This window comes from Eubalaena glacialis, chromosome 13 (assembly GCF_028564815.1).
Source record: "Eubalaena glacialis isolate mEubGla1 chromosome 13, mEubGla1.1.hap2.+ XY, whole genome shotgun sequence".
NCBI lineage: Eukaryota > Metazoa > Chordata > Mammalia > Artiodactyla > Balaenidae > Eubalaena > Eubalaena glacialis.
In genome coordinates, this window is record NC_083728.1 from 12,953,711 (window position 1) to 12,974,515 (window position 20,805).

The following is a 20,805-nucleotide window of genomic DNA, read 5'->3' on the forward strand; positions in this document are numbered from 1 at the left end:
GGTTATTGTTTTTCTCCTCCTGCTCTGGATTGGAAGCACCAGGAGGGCAGAAACCTTACCTGCTGTGGTCACCGCTGTATCCCAGCCTGGCGCATAGTAGGCCTTCAATTAACACTCGTTGAATGAATGACAGAAGGAACTTGCTGTCTTTAATTCATCACTGTCTGCTCCCCCTGCTGGAATGATGTCAGCTCCAGGAGGGCCTGAATGGTGTTAGTCTTGTTCACTTCTGCAGTCCCAGAACCTCACCCAATGCCCGGCACATAGTAGGTGCTTGTGGCAGACGCTTCTCTCTTAACAACAGAAGCCCAAGTTGCTCAGGCAGCCATGTCCCAGGAGATGGAGCAGGACTATTCTAAGTTGATGGTGACAACCTGCTCTTGGTCAGGGAGTATTTAAAGGTGGCCACGTGACCCAGGCTGCCTGTGAAGTGTAAGGGAGAGTCTGCTTGCTGCGGGCTTTGGGGAAAGTTTTCTCCCTCTGATAAGAGAGAGGCACAGAGGAGCGCCCCCTTTACCCTCTTCTTTCCTGCTTTGGAGTTGTGTTAGCAGGTGATGTGGCCAGTGCAGCAGCCATCTTGTGTCTCTGAGGCCCCAAACTTTGGGAGAAAAGCCACAACGATGAGGATAGCAGGGTTGCAGGTGCCTTGATCCTTGATGATGTCACCAAGTGCTCAACCAGCCTGAGGAGCCAACCTCCTCTGGACCTCTTGTTAAATAAATGACGTCCTATGGTTTAACCCATCAGTAGCCTGTTTTTCTCCTCCTTGCAGCCAAATGCATCCCAATGGATTCAGCACTCAGTCCACAAGTTGACTAAATAAACGCCTTCACTTCCAGAGCGCTTACTATCTGCTCTAAGCACTTCCCATGTACTAACTCAGGAGTCTTCGCAACCACCTCACGACGTTGGTACAGTTACGATCCTCAGTTCAAGTGATGAAATGAGAGCTTAAGTAATTTATTAAAAGTCGTATTATCTTTCACTAGGGATGGGATGGTGGGGGAGAAATATCCCAGAGGAATCTGAGGGAGTAAAAGAATGTAGACAAGATGGGGTGGGCCGGGGGTGGGCCAGAGGTGGGCTCCATGCACGGAAACGTGGAAACGTTAGGCTGGTCTTTTTGGCAGGGCGGGTCAATTCTTGGGTGAAGCATGGGATCTGTGTGTGTGTGTGTGTGTGTGTGTGTGTGTGTGTGTGTGTAACTAATATCTCTGAAGTTGAACCTAATCTTTCTTGGTCACGGCCGGGAAGGGGACTAACATTTGTTGAAAGCCTAATATGTGCTGGCTATCTGTGGCAGGTACTTTGTATCAGTGGTTTTCAACTGGGGGTGATTCTGTCCCTCTGGGGATGTTTGGCAATGTCTGGAGACACTTTTGGTTGTCACATCTGGGGAGGGAGTGCTACTGGCATCTAGTGGGTACAGTATGCCTCTAAATGTCCTACAATGCACAGGATGGTCCCTCACAAATAAGAATTATCTGGCCCCAAATGTCAATATTCTGAGGTTGAGAAACACTGCTTTACATACATTTTTCTCTTACAAAGATTCCCATTTTACAGAACAGGCAACAGGCTCAGAGAGGTGAAGTGTTTTGACCAAGGTCACCCCAGCCAGTTAGATTTGGAACTGGGAAACAAATGCAAGCCCGTTTCATTCCACAGCCAGGATGCTCCCACTATGCTCTCCCCTTGTGGTAGATAGGATTAATTTAAGGACAAGGCAGCTGAGGGTCAGAGAGTTGCTGTGACCAGTTGAAGGTCACAGAGCAGAGTTACTCCAGAGCCCTCTTTCCGAGAACCTCGGGAGCCAATCACCTTTCGGACACAATTGATTCCACTACCCAAACCTGGCAGGTTCATCTACCTCACACGCTTGACTACCTGTGCAGGGGAACTTCAGTCACCCAAGGCCCAGGTCAAATGTCATCTTGTCCAAGATCACAAAGAAACAGAGCTCTGAGAGGGCAGAAGACACCCCACTCTCTCCTTGTGTCCTTATGCACTTGCAGTATTTACCCAGAGGCCATTGGGAGAATAATCCTGGGTGTTCGGAACAGCCTAAAGGATGATTACAGTCTACAGGGGGATATTACATGAATCGGTAAATCCAATGCAGAGACACAATCTCTGGCCCTTGAACAGGGGCAGGTTAGGAACTGTGTAGACAGTATGGAGAGTGGGGCTGGGCTAAGAGGGCTGTTCATACATGCAATATTAATTAATAATAAACATTTATAGAGAAATTTCTAGGTGCTGGGCACTGTTCCAAGAACCCCTATGGATTAACACATAACCCTGTAGGACCCCATTAGCTAGGTACCATGATTATTCCCACTGTAATGATAACACTGAGGCTCTTGAGGTAAGGATACCAGGGCAAGGTCACCGGAGGAAACTAGCAAGTGCGGGAGCTGGGATTTTAACCTGAACAGGCCCCAGAGGGATCTTCCCTTCACACCGTCTAGTGCGGCAGGTGAAGACATTTGTCTAGCAGTTTGCTGATTATCAAGGTCACACAGAGCAGCCTAGACTAGAAGCCGGGTTTCCAAAGGCCTTATGGGGGCTGGGGGGTGTATGGAAGGAGGCACGGGCAGAGCAGCTGCCACTTGATTAGTGACTGGAGAGCAAATAATAATTTCCTCCGGGAAAGGTTGGAAAGGGCAGGCTCATCTCATGGGGGGCACAGAAGTTATAAAGAAAGAGAAAAAGAGAAGAAGGAAGGAAAGAAAAAGGAAGGGGAAAGAGAAAAGAGGGGGTAAGAGAGAGAACGAGAGAGCCGTGCGTCTTCCTTCCCAAGGTCGTGGCAGCGCCCGAGGGCACACAAAGGCCTGGGTGTCCCAAAGGCAGGGGCTGGGGTCACCGCTTTCTTCCCGGGGCCGGCGGGGCCGCGCGTGGTGGGGAGGGCTTGCTCCTGAGCGGCTCCACTGCCAGCTTTTCCAACCGGGTGTTGACTCAGCCCGAGCGGCGGCAGCCGGCGGCCGGACCTGCGTGTTTGTGCTGCGCGCGGTGGTTGCCGCGTGTGTCGGGGTGGGAGTGGCGTAGCCCGCGGCGGACGAGGGGGCGCCACGCGTCCGGGCGCGGAGTTGGTGCGTTGGCCGCGGCGGGCGCGCTGCTTCGGACACTCGGGGCTCCGCGGGGCCCCTCGCGGAAGATTCTCGCCCAAGAGCCCCGGGCGCCCAGCTCAGGCCAAGCCGAGCTTCCGACGTAGCAGCCCAGCGCCGCGGCGCGTCTCCAAAGGGCCCAGTGCGCGCGCGGAGCGCCTCTGCGGCCCGAGCGCGGCGTGGCACTTGGCAGACGCTCCCTTGGCGGCGGGGGGAGGCGGCGGCCTGGCCAGCCGTCTGGGAGCCCCGAGGGCCGGCCCCCTCCCGCCCCTCGTCCAGCCTCCGCACGCTGCCTCCGCCCTCGGCCCGGGCCGCCCGCCCCCAGTCCCGCCTGCTTGCCCGCCGCGCCATGCGCCGGGCCCGCCGCTGAGCCCGGCCCGCCGGCGCGCCCCGTCCGGGATGGGGTGCCTGGACGCCTGAGTCGCCGCTCGGCGCGACCTCCGCGCGGGGGAAGGAGCCGGTGCCGCGCGGCCGCGCTAGGATGGAGGTGCCCGGCGGCAGCGATCCCAGCGGCGACGGGGCTGGGGACGGTGCCCACCTGGACCCCCGGGCACCCGGCGCCGCTGCGCCCATCTCCGGCCAGTGCGCGGCCGCCCGGGAGTCGGAGCGCCAGCTGCGCCTCCGCCTTTGCGTCCTCAACGAGATCTTGGGCACCGAGAGGGACTACGTGGGCACCTTGCGCTTCTTGCAGTCGGTGAGTGTAGCCCGGGGAGCGCGGGGACAGCCTCCGCTTCGGCCGCCAGCCCCGCTGCGGAGCGCAGGGGCCTCCGGCGCGGGGTGGTCCCCACAACCTGTGGCCACGGCCCCCGGGCGGCGCGAGAATCGCCTCAGACGTGGGGATGGCGGCCCCCTCCAGAGCTGGGCTGTCGCCTCCCTGGCCGGTCGCGACCTGGGGTCTCCCTCACTCCGTTTCTCCCCACGGCACGCTGCCCTTTTGTCTTTTTCTTTCCCCCTCTCCGCCTTTCAAATAGTTTTAAAATTAGTTACATCCGTGAGGCAGGGTCTCTGGGAGCCAGGCGCCGGGAGCTTGGGTTTCTGCGTTTTTTTCCCCGGGGATTTCTTCGCCACCTAGTGCATCACAGACTACTCATCTAGGACGGACCCTAGAAATCCTAGAGCCCAGAGTCCCTAAGCGCCCAGTAGAGTAGGATAAAACCCAAAGCCCGGAGTAGGGACAGAGTCGACAAAACCCCGGGGTAGGACCCCTCTTTCCCACGCACACGCTTTTGCTGGAGCTTGGGGACAGTGGGTTTCGAACTCACGACTCCGAGGTTCAGTCCCATCCTCCCCATCCCCAACTCCAAGTTGCAAAACCACAGCGTCAGATTCTGTAAAATAACTGAGCGCTTATTATGTGCCAGGAGCCTACGTTTGTCATGAGAAGGTTGAATCTTCACAAGTGGCCCATGGAGTAGGGACGAATATTTCCCTCATTTTTTAGATGGGAGAGTTTAGCTCCAGAGAGGTTGAGTAACTTGCCCAGAATTGGGTTAATTGGGGGTACCGGATTTTGAACCAGGGCAGTCCCAGCCAGTGCTCCAAACCCCTATTCTCGGCTGCATTTCTTTTTTTGTTTCTTCTTCTTCTTCTTCTTTTTTTTTTTCTCTGTGAGAGGGAGGAAGGGGCCACTTCCCTACTCTCCTAGGAAGTGAGAAAAGTGGCTAGGGGGTGGGAGTGGGGTGAGCCTTGCTGGAAATTAGGAGACTCTGAGGGCTTTAATCTCCAAGCCTCCTGCTGGGACCTCATTTACTCCCTTCTCTGCTCTAGGAAGTCTTTTAATCCTGGTTTAGGAAGGGCTGGGTGGGGGGGGGGGGGGGGGCGGATGGTGTTTCCTTCAGAAACCCCAGAGCCAGGCTCTACAGCTCCCAGTCTCCGGGGGAAAGAGGGAGACTCTGGCATCCTCTGGGGTCCCCCGTGGCTTGGGGGTGCAGCTGAGGCTGTGTGAGGTCCGAGTTTTAACTCAAGGAGGACAGAGCCCTTCTCTCTGTGAAAAGAGGTGTGTGTGTTGAGGGGTGGATGGGCGGGGAGGAGAGTTGTGCAGAGGCATTGAAAACCATTTGGCTAAAGGACCCTTCTAGAAAGGCCTGTGAGAATGAGGCAGGGTTGGCCTTTCTTTCCCATCCCTCCCTCTCTCACAGTTTAAAAAAAAAAGAAAAGAAAAGAAAAGAAAAGAATCTGCTCAGTTTGAAGCTGGCAGTTTCTGAATTAAAGATGTAGACAGCCCTGGTATCTCTGAGCAACGTCAGATTCTAGGGAACTCCTCACTTCTCCTTCTAGCCACTCCCTGCTTCTCAGTCTGGAAGGGAAAGAGGAAAGACAAGCCGATTTTTATATTAATAGGAAAGAAAGTATACGTCTTCCTCCCACGTCCTTGCTCTGGATGGTGTGGTGCCTTTCAGAACAGATAGAGATGGCATTTGGGTTAACTGTGGTTTTAAATTGTCCATGTGTAGAGTCTGAGGAAGCTGGAATGATGGAAATTGATTGGAATCAACCATCCTTATTATTAAAGAAACAGGAGAAAAAAGATTCCTCTACTTCCATATTATCTCCTTGACACTTTGAATTTGCTGAGCTCATCAGTTTATTTTTGGTTTTTTTGCATTGACCTGTCAGTTTTGAGATGAGCTGGTTCTGACTTGGACGTCTTGGATCACTCGTGCACATGTCCTGGCCTCAGTTTCCCCACTTGTCAAATGAGGGAAGGGGAATCCAGGCTTTCTTTCTGCCTTGTCCTTTTGGGTGTCCCCCAGCTGGTGCCTTGGGGACACCTGGTTGTGTAACCTGACTAGTGGTACCTCGTTTGTGAGCTGTAGGAGACCTCTCTTGTTTGGCTCCATCAGAAACGGTCCCTAAACAACCCAAGATCTTTCAGTTTTGAAAACCCAGGGCTTAGAGCTTCACCAACTGCTAATTACCAAGGCTTTCCATGGCAGCGAGGCTGGCAGCTTGCAGGCTGTGATTCTCTCCTGTCTTCCCACTCTCTCCTCCCAGCCTTTATACTTACTAAGGGCTTGTTCCCGCTCGGAAGAATGCTGGGTAATCCCTCCCTGCTTTTAATTCCATGTGGCAGAGGCAGGTCTCGTAGGGTTGCCCTGGCCTCCTTGTGTCCCTTGTTTTAAGGTCCTGTCGCCAGTAGAAATGAAGCCTTTGGGGTAGACTGAGCATTGTGCGAAATGCAGAAAAGCCAGTTCTAAGTTCCTGCTCTCGAGGAGGGCCAGGTTCTAGTCAAGGGTGGCGAAATGGGTGTTTACAGAAATCCAAGTATGAGGCTGGGCTTGAGCCAGACTGCTTGGGGTCGGGTCCTTGGGCTGTGTGACCTTAGGCAAGTGGCTTGACCTTTCTGAACCTCACTTTCCTCATCTGTGAAATGGAGAATGATAATAGATCTTATAGGGTTTTTAAGAGGATAAGTGAGTTATATAAATATATATAAAGCACTTAGAACAGTGCCTAGCAGGTAGTAAGGCATTTCTAAATATTAGTTATTATCATTAATTGTTATATGATAATTAAATATTACAGATGATTAAGATTATAGGATTCTAGCATCTAGCAAGCAGGAGTAGTCAGGGAGGGCTGCCTGGAGGAAGTGAGATATGAGTCAGCACTAAAAGGAGGACAGGAACTCTGAGTGAATTTCCTTTTGACCATCTGCACTCTGGAACCAGTGGTTTTGTTTGGTTCTGGGCCTGGGGCTCTCTGGTTCCTCTAGAATCTCCCCATCATTGCCCACCTCCTTCAGGAACTGGATTGCACCTCCTCCCCTATCTCCGATGGGGACTGATGACTTTGGTGCTGTATTTTGTGTGTTTATTGAAGAGTCATGGAAAGGCAAGGACAGCCCTCTTGTATGGATGCTGGATCTCTCTTGGGGGACCCCATAGAGATTGTGGGAGAAAATGCCCCAGGTTTTGGCTGAACCTTGGATCTCAACATCTAGAAGCCGCGGCTGTGTTGGGTGCACCGTGTATACTCTTGGGCAGTGTTAATAATGATAATAACAGTGACAGTCATTACTGTGTAGGAGCTGACACTGATTCATTGTTTACCCTTCTATCAGTTCATTTGATCTTTCCAACACCCCTATGAAGGAAGTGCTGTCCTTATCCCCATTGGCAGATGAGGAAACTGAGGCATAGATAGTTTAAGTGAGCTGCCCTGGGTCATGTAGACAGCTGCCCACCCCAGAACTCATGTCCCTAGCCACTTCGCAGACTACCTCTGGCTTATAAAGGGCTTGACACCTGCCTTATTAGGGTGGCAAACCTGGGATTCGAACCCAGGTCTCTGTGACCCTTACCCTCTGCCTCTGCTTCCTCTGGTTACTTCCCCTCTGTGACTCCTGTTCTCTCTTCCGCACAACGGGCAGAACTTAGAAGAATGGAAACGTCAGGCTGCTGGGTTCCTCCTTTGCACTCTGTGTCTGTTCATGGCGTGAGGGTTGAATGTGGGGCTCTGGAGCCAGGCTGCTGGTGTTCAAATCCTGGCTTTACTCCACACCGCCTGTAGATGGCCCTGGGCAGGTCACCAGCCTATTCTGTGCCTCAGTTTCCCCATCTGTACAATGGGCATAGTACAGCACCTGCTGCATCATAGGGGTGTTGTTGAATCCTCAATGAGCCTGAGGTTAACGCTCTTAGCACTGTGCCAGGCACAAGTAGGTGCCCAGAATGCTCTGATGGCTTTTTGGAGGATGTGCAGCAATGGGGGCAGTTGAGGTTGTCTCTTTGGGGCTCAAAGTCTTCCCCCTTAAAGAGAGGCCGGGTGAGCCTTGAACCCACTTGCCTCTTGGTTGGATTGGTTTGGGGTCTCTGCCTGCAAGGGGGGTGGGGGGTCTGTCGTCAGGGGTAGGTGCCAGTGGGTCCCCTGATGGGTGAGCCATCCAGCCTGGACGGATGAGCTGAGAGACTCCTGCGTGGGGAGTGAGTGGTCAGCAGCCCCCCCCGAAGGGCTCCCCTTGCCTGAGGACAGAGACCTGTCACTCTCAGGCACCCAGAGGGTCTGCCTGAGCTGGCTGGGCCAGGGTCCCTGAGGATCAGGGGGTGTGGGCAGAAAGCTCCCAGAATATTTTCTGTGGTTCTGCTTTTTGGGGTTAGGAGACGAAAGCTTTTCTTTTCATTGGAGCTCTGCTTGCCAAAACAAGAAACTGTGGTTTTGTGTTGTCACTATTTTTTTTTTTTTTTTTAAGATTTTGTAGTCCTAGTCTGACACTAGGGAGCAGTGCTGGGGAGTGGGGACGGGGGGGGGTACGTTTTAAATTCCGCGGTCACTGAAACAGAATGACCTAACCAGTGATGTGGGGGGTTTTCACAAGCTTGTGTTGTGCAAAGTAGGATGCTAAGAAGTTCCGCCTTGGGGAAAAAAGCACTAACCATGATATGATGTACGTTGTATGTATAACATTACAGGAGTTCGGAGAAAAAGATGGAAAGATGTATATCTTGTGAAGAAAGGCAAGCAGAAAGATGAAAAAGGAAAAAATGTTCTAAGAAAGGCTGTTTGTAATGCCCTTTCCACGTAAAATTATGCATATGTATGAGAGTATATTTTTTACAAATCGCCGATGGAAGGAATTGTATTTTCAGCATGATTATTAGATGAATGCACAGCAATAGTAATAATAATTTTGCTAACACTTACGTAGTGCTAGATGTTTGTAAGCCCCGTATAAAGCATTCTCTGTGTATCAGCTCAAAAGTTCCAGGTATTATTGTGCTTACCATTTTACAAATGGAACAAAGGCACAGAGAGGCCAAGTCAGTTTCCCAAGGTCACACAGCCTGACGCAGCTGGGATTCAAACCCAGGTAGTCTGGCTGCATAGCCCCCATTCTTTACCGCTACCCTTAACTGCCCCAACATGGTGCTGTGTTCATGACCCAAATTACTGTCTTTGTGAGGCCTCTGGGCTGCCCAGGTGGGCAAGAATTAAGCCAAAAGGTCCAAATTATCTGAGCTTCAGGATGCTAGAGGGCCAGGACCAGGCCACTTTGTATTGGGCTGAACATTTTCAGGAAGCAAGTGAAAATTTTGTGCTGATAAAAACCTAAGCATCAGCAAGAGTTAGATGAGGCCCGTCTTTTGTGTATTGCAAACAGAGCTACGTACAGGTAAAGCCATAAAGAAATTAGACTGTTTTTCTCAGCGTGTACGTGTATAGGGAGCACCTGCTGTATATTCTGGGGAGTGTTTTAGGCCACAAAGATGCAGCCGTCAACAGGGCAAACGTGGTGCTTGTCCTTATGACAAAGATGACTCAGGGATGCTAGAACTCGTGCATTGGAATGAGAGCGCTCTTCAAATAAGCATCCTGGACACCCATTCACTATTATTCTGGTGTTTGCTCTTGTGACCATTTCTCACTTTAAGAAGAGATGGATGGGGTTGGTGTCCCTGGCTTCTGGAGGCTTCAAGGGGCATCTCTTTCTTAGAGAGTATCCCCCTTTATCAGGCCAGTGAGCAGAAGAGTTGTTGGGCTTGGGGCCACACCCTCAGATTAAGAAACCCACATCCTTTCTGCTTTACAGCTGCTCCTCTCTTAAAGCTTTTGCAAGAGTTGAGTCTTTGAAGTAAGCCATGCCTTGCTGCAGAACTTTACCTCCCAGATTTTTGTGATTTCTCTTCTTTTTTCCAATAGACACAAGTTCTCTGGCTGGAACCCTAGTGAGAGGTGGGCAACCAGAGTACGGTGTCCCACTGGCTTTGTTTCGCAGGCACCAGGTGAGGTCAGAGCTGGTTCTTGCCCCAGAATTTAGGAGACAAAGAACTTGTGAGCAAGCCAGGGGGTGGAGGGTCTGAGACCCCCCCCTGGAGGGACCCCCCTGCAGAAGTTGCGGCCCCAAGGGGGAGGTGAGCCCTGGTGAAGGGTGGTGACTCTGCAGCTGGTCAGGGTTCCAACCCGAGAGTTCTGGGGAGAGAGGGCTTGGGGGCCTTCTCTGGGGATTTGTGTTTTAGCCTGGATTCAACATCCTCAAACAGGTTCTACAGGGGGCATTTCCAGCCCTACTGCCTGGTCTGGGGTGAATCCCTCCATCTTCCAACCTTCGGCACTATTGACATACTGGGCGGGATTATTCTTTGTTGTGGGGTTGTCCTGTCATTGCAGGATGTTTAATAGCAGCCTTGGCTTCTACCCACTAGATCCCAGTAGCATCCCCTTCCCCCAGTTGGGACAATCAGAAATGTCTCTAAACATTGCCACATGTCCCCTGGGGACAAAATAGCCCCGGTCTGGGAATCGCTGGCTAAAACCTCCTTTGACCACCAGCTCTGCTTTCAGAACATTTTAGGGCATTTACAGGCCTACATAGCCATGGATAGCATTGATGTGTATGTGTAAATGTGTATGTGTTTACATAAATGGCATGGTACGTTTTGTTCTTTTCACTCCGCAGTGTGTCTTGGGTTCATGGTTAAGAGCACAGACTCCAGAGACAAATGGCCTGGGTTTGAAACCCAGCCCTGTGACCTTGGACAAGTCCTTTGGCCTCTATGAGCCCTGGTTTCCCCATCTGTAAGATGGTCGTAGCCCTCCTAGGGTGGCTGCAAGGATTGAGTGTAGTCATCCATGCACCTGGCACAGCTGAGTGCTGAGGGAGGGTCAGCCTCCCTGAAGTACTTGCCACAGAAGGAAGCCCTGAGGAAGGAGGGAAGCCCTCCAGCCTCCCAGCCGAGTGTGGATTTTTAGGTTTATTTTTATTTTCTCGGCTCCTGGAGGACCAGAAGAGGATCTGCCTGCCCGCCCCTCTTTTGTCTTGTGGTCAGACACACAATCTGTGTTTACCCGCCTGGTTCCTTCCCCAGGGTGGAGCTGACAGCCGATCCCTTGTTTCTGGGCCAGGGGAGGTGAGGCTATTTCAGGCTGGCGGGACTAGGGCCACTGAAGGTTGGTAGAGGCAGGTGACCAGTTGCCACGGAGATCTGAGGTCTTTCCTCCCCTCGCTGGGGAGGGTGGGTGGCTTCTGCAAGGGGCTACTCCCAGGAGGGGTGAGGCCAGGGTCAGAGCGGGGCGGGGGCAGTCAGTGCTTTCATTAACAAATTCACTTGTTCACTCAATAAACGGACGTTAAGCACCTACTAAGTGCCAGACACTGGGCTAGGTGTTGGCATGTGGCCAGTACAAGATGGACAAGGTTCTTGCCCTCATAGAATCTTCGGACAGTTCAAAAAGAGGTCACTTGGGAAAGTGACAAGAGGTGTAACAATGATAAACTAATCCACTGAGGCCCTGCTGTGTGCCAGGTACTATGTGAATTATCTCCTTGCAACAACCCTCTGAAGTAGAGACCATCATTATACCTATTTTGCAGGTGGGGAAACTAAGGCCTAGACAGGTTGAGTGACTTGCTCAAGTCCACACAGTTTGAGAGTGGGTGCACCAAGGAGGAAATAAAATGGGGATATGTTGGTGACAGGGACGGTGGCATCTTTTGAGATGGGGTGGTCAAGGGAGGCCTCTCTGAAGAGGTGGCATCTGAGCTGAGTCCTGTGGCAGAGAAGGAACCAGCTGTGGAAAGAGTCGAGAGAAGTGTGTTCCAGGTAGAGGGAATGGCATGTGCCAAGGCCCTGAGGCAGGACCATGTTTGGCTTGTTTGAGGAATAGCAAGAGGCCAGGGTGACTGGAGGGGAGGTGAGGTTGGCATGGGCAGCGGGGGCCTGGTGGCATGGGCCTCACATACATGGTGAGCAGTTTGGGTTTGAGTCTTAGTGGGCTGAGGAGCCCCTGGGGGGTGAGATGGCTTTCTGCTTCCCGGGAGGGAGGGGGCACCCCTTGTTTTCTGTTCAAGAAACTGATTTGTATGATTAAAAACTGTTAGGTGGCACCTTGGACTCCACCCTCCACTCACAGCCGTCATAACAGCACTTTACCTGGTGTCAGCTCTCACCTCTGCCCTTGGGGGAAATGTCTTTTTCAGACCCACTTCACAGATGAGGAAAACTGAGGCACACAGGGTAACTTGCCCAGGGACACACCATCTGGAACTGGCCGTCGCCTCCTCTGCTCTCACCCTTGCCTCCCACGGTCTGTTCACCATACACAGCCCGAGGAGTCTAGTTAGCACTTAAGTTAGGTCATGCTGCTGTGCTGCTCAAAGCCCTCCTGTGGCTGCCACCGCCCTCAGAGTAAAAGCCACGTCCTTAGAGTGGCCTGGAAGGTCCTGCATGATCTGCCCCTGTCACTTCTCCCATCCCTCTCCTAGTCATCTTTTTTTCTCATACAGTTTTTTTTCTTTAATTGAGATGTGATTCACACACGGTAAATTTTACCCCCTAAAGCGTACAATTCTGTGGTTTGGGGTGTATTCACAAGTTGTGCAATCATCACCGCCATCTAATTCCAGAATCTCCTGTTGGTCTCAGTCCCTCCCTCACTTCCCTCCAGCCACATTGGCCCTTTCTCAGATGCACCTGGCATGCTCCTGCCTCAAGGTCTTCTCACTTGTTCTTTCTGGAATGCTCTTCCTCCAGTATCCCTGTGGCTCACTCCTTCAGGCCTCTGCTCAAACGTCATGGTCTCCATGAGGTCTTTTCTGACCACCCCCCCACTTCTAATTCGAAATTGTACTCCACCCCCACTCACCACTTCCTGTCTCCTTTTCTCTGGGTGGTTTTTAATTTACTGTCTCTCTCCAGCACCAAGAACAATGCCTAGCACATAGTAGGTCCTCATTAAATATTTGTTGAATGAAGGGAAAAATAGCCTCTCCTCTGTATACATGTTTATATATTTTTTAAATAATGTGATTATCTTGATTTATATAACTGCTAAATATTTTTGTGTGGACTTTTGGGGCCCAGGGTCTGGCCCAGACTGTCTGGGTCTGAATTGTGTCTCTGCCTCTCAGTGGTTGTGTGGCCCTAGGCAAGGAGCTTCCCCTCTCTGGGCCTCAGTTTCCTCATCTGTAAATGGGTTGGGACACTTTGCTTAGTGTCTGGGACATGGCCAGGCTCCAGTCAATGGTGGTCGTTCTTTCATTAAAATTGTTATGTTTTACATTCTTAGTATTTCCCTATTTTTTGTACAAGGACAGTTACAGGGTCTCATCTTGAAAAAAGTGCCTCAGATCATTCCTGGGGCTTGAAATAAGCAACTGAATTCATTTTGACCAAGTGGCCCCTTGGCCCGGACTCCTGGTCTCTGTACTCTGAAGGCAGCTGGGAACAAGGGCATCTCTGGGATGACTGGCATTTGGAGCTAGAAGAGATTAGCCATCTCCTTCCCTAAGGAACCCACTTAAGGATAGAAAAAAAATGGTCAACTTCTCAAAAATGCGTTAAGGCCCCCCCAGCACCCCGCTCTGAAATCCCTCCACAGACTTGAGTAGACATGGAATAAACCATTCCCTACTTCCTGGGTGAGGCTGTTACACATCCTGCTTCCTTTGCAGTCTCACAGTTGTGCAGATGAAGAAACTGAGGCCCAGGAATGTGAGGCCACTTGCCCAGGATCACAAGAGAGGACGTATCCGTTATCTATTGCTGTGTAACAAATTACTCCACAGTTAGTAGTTTGAAGCAGCCCTGTTGATAATCACCTTGTAGTTTCTGTGGTCAGAATTCCGGGCATGATGTAATTGGGTTTTCTGCTCCAGGTCTCACGAGGCTGCAGTCATGGTATTGGCCAGGACTGTGGTCTTGTCTGAGTCTTGGGGGCCTCTGCTTAGGTTCTTGGTCGAATTTAGTTTCTTGTGGCTGTAGGACTGAAGTCCCCATTTTCCTGCAGGCTATTTGCTTGTGATGACTCTCACCTCCTAGAGGCTGCCCTCAGGTCCTTGTCATGTGCCCCCTTAAACATGGCCCCTTCCCATAACCTAATCACAGGAATGAACTCAGCTGCATGGTCCCACTTATTCAAAAGGAGAACAGATCCTCCAGGGCATGTACACAAGGGGGCAGGACACCTGGGGGCCATCTCAGGCTTCTGCTTACCACCATGGCAGGTAGTAGATTTGAACTCAGATTGATTCCAAAGTTCATGTTCTTGACCACTGTGTGTTTTTTTTTCCCTCTCTGGCCTTGTCCAGGATGGACCCTAAGTGAGGTGGATTGATTGGTTGGTGGAGTCATCGGGTTCATTTTGAGCGAGATGGCTTAAGTGGGATGTCGGTGGGATGCCACTTCCCTCCCTGGCAGGACCTGGTCTCTCTAACACAGACCCCTGGTATGTCTTGAAGTGATTTGCTGATTGGGTTGTTGAGGATGAGCCTGGAGCATCTGCTCCCCTAGGTCCCCTCCCCCCTCCTAGTGGGGGTTTAGGCTCAGACCTGGCCATGGGGCAGGTGCCTGATGGCTCCCTCCTTTAGGAGACATTTGTGTCATATGTTGTCACCCTAAGGGTGGGATAGGGATTGCGGCAGCCATGCTGGTTGGTATTGATTTCTAAATATTGGGGCTTTTTCAGATAACTTATTATTTAGTGATTTTTAATTTAATTTTGTTGTGCTCAGAGGATATGCTCTGTGGATTTCCAGCCCTTTGAAATGATGGTTTACGACCCAGCATACGTCTGCCTTAGTGACCATTCCCTGTGCGCTGGAAAAGAATGTGTGTAGGCAGACCTCAGAGATATTGTGGGTTTGGTTCTAGGCCACCGTAATAAAGTGAATATCGCAATTCAGGGAATCACACTAAATTTTTGGTTTCCCAGTGCATATAAAAGTTATGTTTACACTATACTGTAGTCTATTAAGTGTGCAATAACATTATGTCTAAAAAAAATGTACATATACATACCTTAATTAAAAAATACTTTATTGCTAAAAAATGCCAAAACAATTGCAATAGTAACATCAAAGATCACTGATCACAGGTCACCATAACAAATATAATAATAATGAAAAGGTTTGAAATATTGTAAGAATTACTAAAAGTGATCCAGAGACATGAAGTAAGCAAATACTGTTGGAAAAATGGTGCCTACAGACTTGTTTGACACAGGATTGCCACAAACCTTCAGTTTGTAAAAAACACAATATTTGCGAAGCATGATAAAGTGAAGCGCGATAAAATGAGGTCTGCCTGGACTCCTCTGTTGTTGGGTAGAATGTTCAACAATGTCATTTAGATCAGGGTGGTTTATAGTGTTGTTCAGGTCTTCTGTGTCCTTACCGACTTTTGGTCCCCTTGTTCTACCAGTTACTGGTAGAAGTCTCCAACTATGATTGTAGGTCTGTGTATCTCTTCCTTGAATTCTTTCAGTTTTACTTTAAAGTCCTTTTGTTGGAACATACACGTTTATGATTATGTCTTCCTGATGAATTGAGTCTTTTATCATCATGAAATACTGCTCTTCACCCCGATAATGCTCATTGTCTTGAAGTCTCTTTAGTCTGATATTAATATAGCCATGCCAGCTCACTTATGCTTTCTGCTTTCCATCTCTTTCCTGTTAGCCTCTTTGTGTCTTTATATTTCAAGTCCATCTCTTATAGGCATCACAGAGCTGAATCTTGCTTTTTTTATCCATACTGACAGTCTCTGCCTTTTAATTAGACTATTTAGCTCACATACATTTAATGTAATTATTGACAGGGTTGGGTTTAGGTCTAATATCCTGCCATTTCATTCTGGTTTGTTTGATGAGGCAATGGCAATCAAAAAGGATCTCCTTCTTCCCCATCCCCATTGCGCTAAAGGTAAGGGGAGCAGGAAATTGAGGTTGATTGAATCCAGACTCCTTGCTGTGGCTTACAAGGCCTCTGTGATCTGGACTGTGCTTACCATGCCAACCTCATCTCTCCCTGCATTCACTATGTCCTGGTCCCATCAGCTTTCTTTCTGTTCTTGAACTTGCTAGGCTGGTGAACCTTTTCATTTGCTATTCCTCTTGCCTGCATCACCTTTAACTGTGCCATGCATCAGGGGTCCTTCCCTCTTGTTCAGCTGTAACTCCAGTGTCACTTCCTCAGAGAGCCTTCGAGTCACGGTCTCTGTATAACCACACCTGTTTTCTTCTTGGTCACTGTCACTCCCTGAAATAATCTTGTCTGTTTACTTGATTAGTGTCTGTCTACTCCACTAGGATATAAGTCATATGGTCTGCTGTGTTCACTGACACCCCTCCAGCACCTAGCACATAATGGGCGCTCTGTTAGTGTGGGTCGAGGGAGTGAATGTGTGAGTGAAAGGGATCGAATGGGGTGCACTCTGTGGCAGAGGCCCTCCTGGTTCCTGCCACCAGGCCTCCCTGGTTCCTTGACTTTGGGGAGCATGGACCCCAGCGTGGGGAGTGGCTGCAGGCTGGCATCCTTGACCTCCTGCCCTTACCACGCTGGGAGGGCAGAGGGAGCTCTGTGTGGTCCCAGCCACTAGCTAATGGCTGGCAAGGCTGTCGACTGGGTGGTCTTTTAAGGTTTATTTCCCCTCGATCACAAAGGTAATAAATACAGTGGGGGCGTGTGTGTCAAAAGCCCATTCCCTTATGTCCGTTCAATTACAGGCTCTCTCTTATGGAACCAAGTATGGTAAAATGATGTTTTATGTATGTACCTGGCTGTATATGTTATACGTTTCTACATATGTTCAGGGGTCTAGACATAGAACTCCAGTGTGCTGTATTTGTGGACATTTTAATGCATTTTTTCAAAGTTAATTTTTTGGTAACTTTTTATTTTGGCATTTCAAGAATATAGAGCACCCTGTATACCTTTCACCTGAATTCACCAATTGTTGCCCCTGGGCTACATTTGTTTTAAAATTCTCCCCTCGTCTTTCCCTTCCTCCCCACTTCCCCTGCCCTCTACATACACACATATGTGTGCATACGCACACACACACACACACACATTATTATTTTTATTACTTTGATCCATTTGAGAGTAATTGCAGACGTGATGTCCCTAAATAATTCAGCATGTATCTCCTAAGAACACGGACATTCTCTAATATAACCACAGGACACTGAACAAAATCAGGAAATGTAACACTGATAGTAAATTATACAATCCATGGGAATTCCCTGGCCGTCCAGTGGTTGGGACTCCACGCTTTCACTACCGAGGGCCCAGGTTCAGTTCCTGGTTGGGGAACTAAGATCCCACCAGCCATGCGGTACAGCCGAAAAAAAAAAAAACTTATACAATCTGCAATCTATATTCAAATTTCACCTATTTTCCCAAAAATGTTCTTCATACCTCCCCTCCCCTCCTTCCCCATCCCCAGTCCAGGGTCCAGTCCTGGATCATGCATCATATTTCGTTGCCTTCTTCGGCGATTTTGACTGTGTGTGACTTTTAGCCTTGTGTGGGTAGTAGGAACTCTCCACTAAGATGTGGCTCTGCCAGTGCTTGTCCCAGGCCACTACTTACCAGCTCTGTGGCATTGGGCAAATGCCTCTTGGGCCTCAGTTTCTTCGGCTATAAAGAGGGGAAATCTCTGTTTCTCCCCCATAGGCTTCTTCTCTTCCACACATTTCATTGAGTGTCTACTGAGTGCCTGGCTTTGTTGTAGATGCTGGTGAGTCAGCAGTCACAGGGCAGGCAAACATCTGGGCCCCCGGGGGGCGGCTGACAGGATAAGGTTAGGTGGAGTAAAATAGTAGGTGCTGGGCACAGAGCTGGCTTCCAGCGACGCCCTCCACGCATTGGCCGTTTTTGCTGTCTCTGCTCTTTGTAGAACATTTGGAAAATAAAGACAAGCAAAAAGATCTCACCCTTCCAAACAGTCACTTCACCTTTTGGTACATTTCCTGCTTGCTCTTTGCGTTCTGTTCGAGCTGAGGTGTGATCACGCCGCACACACGATGTTTCGTCTTACTTCTCTTGCCCCTTCTGTGCAGCTCCTCGTGTCCCTGCCAAGCACTCTTCATCACTAAGCCTTTAATGGCTTCGTAGTGAAACGTGGGGCTCTGGATCCGCTCTGTCCAGGTCGAGTTGTTAGGGAACTGTTGACTGAAACCGCCCACCTTGGCCAAGCCCGCTCGCCTGAGCTGTCTCACAACCGGAGGTCCCGATAAGGAACACGGTGCCGCTGTGGAAAACTAACCGGAAGAATTCGGGAGGGGCCTAAAGAGGGAGGAGACAACCAACCTCCCAGAGTCCTTCGCGCTGGAATCCATTTTGGCTGAGAGATGCGTGCGCGCCGAGGAAGGACCCAGACTCAGACTATGGGCCACGCAAGGTGACTGGCCAGAGACAACCCGGAAACTAACCCCATTACCATAAAACCTGAGACTGCGAACCACGTGACAGAGCAGTTCTCCTGGGGTCCCTGACCCTGCTGCTCTCTGCCCAGGCGCCCCTTTCCAGTAAAGTCTCTTGCTTTGTCAGCACGTGTGTCTCCTCGGACAGTTCATTTCCAGGTGTAGACAAGAGCCCACTCTCGGGCCCTGGAAGGGGTGCCCCATCCTGCAACAAAATCCTGGCTACTTACCGGCTGTGTAATGTGGTCAAGCAGCTTTACCTGGGCATGCCTCACTTCCGGAAATAGTGCCCACCTCTTAGATTGATGGGGAATTAGATGAATTAAGATCCGGAAGACCTGTAAGCTCTCAAAACAGTGCCTGGCACATGGTAAGTACTCCGTATTTATTAGCTATAATTATAATAATTATTATAATAACATAATAAAATATACTAATAAAATTATTATCAGTTAACCATTCCTTTTATATTGGGCATTTACATAGATTTCAGCTTTTCACAATTACAGAGTACATGCGTCTTTGTTCAAGTTGCCAGTTCTTTTATTGATTCAGTAACTGGGGGCTGAAGAAACTTTGGTTTAGGGCCTTTTGGTAGTTTTTAAAAATTTTTTAAATTTTTGGCTGCGTTGGGTCTTCGTTGCTGCACATGGGCTTCCTCTAGTTGCGGTGAGCGGGGGCTACTCTTCGTTGTGGTGCGTGGGCTTCTCATTGCAGTGGCTTCTCTTGTTGCGGAGCGCGGGCTCTAGGCACGCGAGCTTCAGTAGTTGTGGCACATGGGCTCCGTAGTTGTGGCTCGCGGGCTCTAGGGCGCAGGCTCAGTAGTTGTGGCGCACAGGCTTAGTTGCTCCGTGGCACGTGGGATCTTCCTGGACCAGGGCTCGAACCCATGTCCCTTGCATTGGCAGGTGGATTCTTAACCAATGTGCCACCAGGGGAGCCCCGGGCCTTTTGGTCTTTACTAACCCAAAGAAATCATTGGCACCTAGAATCCTAGAATCGGGTTGTAAGAGCTGAGAGAGACCATGACATCATCTCACCCATTCATTTCATTTTTCCAGAAGGGGAAACTGAGGCCCAGAACTGTTCAGTGACTTGGTCCAGGCTTACCAGTTGAGTTTGTGGGTGAGATGGAACTTGAAATTGAAAGCAGACTCCTATCCCATGATTGTTCTGCTTTCGTCCAACAGCCCAGATGCTTGGAGGGCAGAGAGGGAGCTTTAAGTTGTGTCCAGATGAGTTGGAGGAATCTTGTGTGCCTAGAGGATGCCTTTGGGAAACTTTATTTTCAGATTCTGTAACTTCAGTGACCATAAATGGTATGTGTGTGTCTGTGTGTCTGTGCCTGTCTGTCTGTCTTACTATCATTCATCCTCCATGGGTCCATAGCACCATGAGTTCCAAACTGGGGGTCCTCAAGCCAGCACAGGCCTGTAAATAGGTTTTGTCAGGCCTGTACAGTGTTTTAAAATTTTTTAATTGGTTGCCAGCATTGAAAAATCAAGAAATTTCATACAAAAATTTATATTTCTGATTTCTTAAATAATCAGAAGATCTGCCCACATCAAGCTTGCATGCCTACAGGCCAACACTTGGCTGGAGCTGAACAGCAGCTGCCTTCTTTAGACAGGGCTTGCAGTCTTCAGTTTGCCACAGTCTCCACCCTTCTGTAATGTCCCTGACATTGAAACCAAATATTGGTTGCCATTTATCATTGTGCTTGCTCTGCTGTTTTTTGTTTTTTGTTTTTTTTTAAATACAGTTAAGAGGACATTGGAATATTTTTTCCAGCCGTTGTTTCTATCAAATGGAAAACTGAAAGCCAGACTAAGAGGGTTACATATTTTAAGAAACAAAGGAGGGGCAGGTTTCCTGTTGGAAGAAGAATGTGTTTAATAAGCAAAAAAGTGCTTTTTTGTTAAAAGGATGTGACTTTCATTGTCATTATGAAGGACACCCATCCAGTCCCCCCTCCTCCCCACTTAGGCAGCTGAGTTTGAGATGCATCTTGTAGTTTGTGGGTGGTCCTTCTATTCTCTGAGGTGAGTAGAGGGGGAGAAGGTGGTTGTCTCTTAGCGGGTGATTCTCTTATCCTGACTTCATTTCCTGTGGCCTGTGGGCAATCATTCTCTTTTCTTTTTTGCAACATCAGCTGTTGAACTGGAGGTTGCCACATTCATCTGTCCTACTTCCTGAATCTTGTTCTGTACTTATGCTCCTTTGGGAGATCCTGGGGTGCAAATCCCAGAGAGGAAGCAGTGAGCTCCTACAAGGGTGTTAGGGGGTCCCTCAGCTACCGTCTGGGGCCTCCTCTTGGACTTCAGGACCCTGGTACCATCCCAGTCAGGCTTGGTGTCTTCCTGCGCTTGTGCAGCCCCGTGGAAACCTCTCCCCTGCTTTGTTTCTCCCAAATCTAGAAAGTTTTAAAACAACAACAGTAATAACAACAACAACTATAACAACAACAGTAATAGCACTGCTCTTGCTCACAAGATCAGCAAATGCTGGTTGTCAAGATTCTTTGGGTGCAAGTGACAGAAAACCCAGCTTAAACTGC

At 49.7% G+C, this 20,805-nt stretch overlaps 1 protein-coding gene across 2 annotated transcripts in view; it reads left to right on the forward strand.

The window, feature by feature from the left end:
• The first annotated feature begins 3,487 nt into the window (after window positions 1-3,487).
• PREX1 (phosphatidylinositol-3,4,5-trisphosphate dependent Rac exchange factor 1) overlaps window positions 3,488-20,805 on the forward strand; it is a 192,537-nt gene continuing 175,219 nt past the window's right edge. For both annotated transcript variants that reach the window (XM_061210224.1, XM_061210225.1), the window contains exon 1: window positions 3,488-3,801. In XM_061210224.1, the coding sequence (XP_061066207.1) occupies window positions 3,589-3,801 (213 nt within the window). In that variant the 5' untranslated portion in view covers window positions 3,488-3,588. The remainder of the gene's footprint in view (window positions 3,802-20,805) is intronic.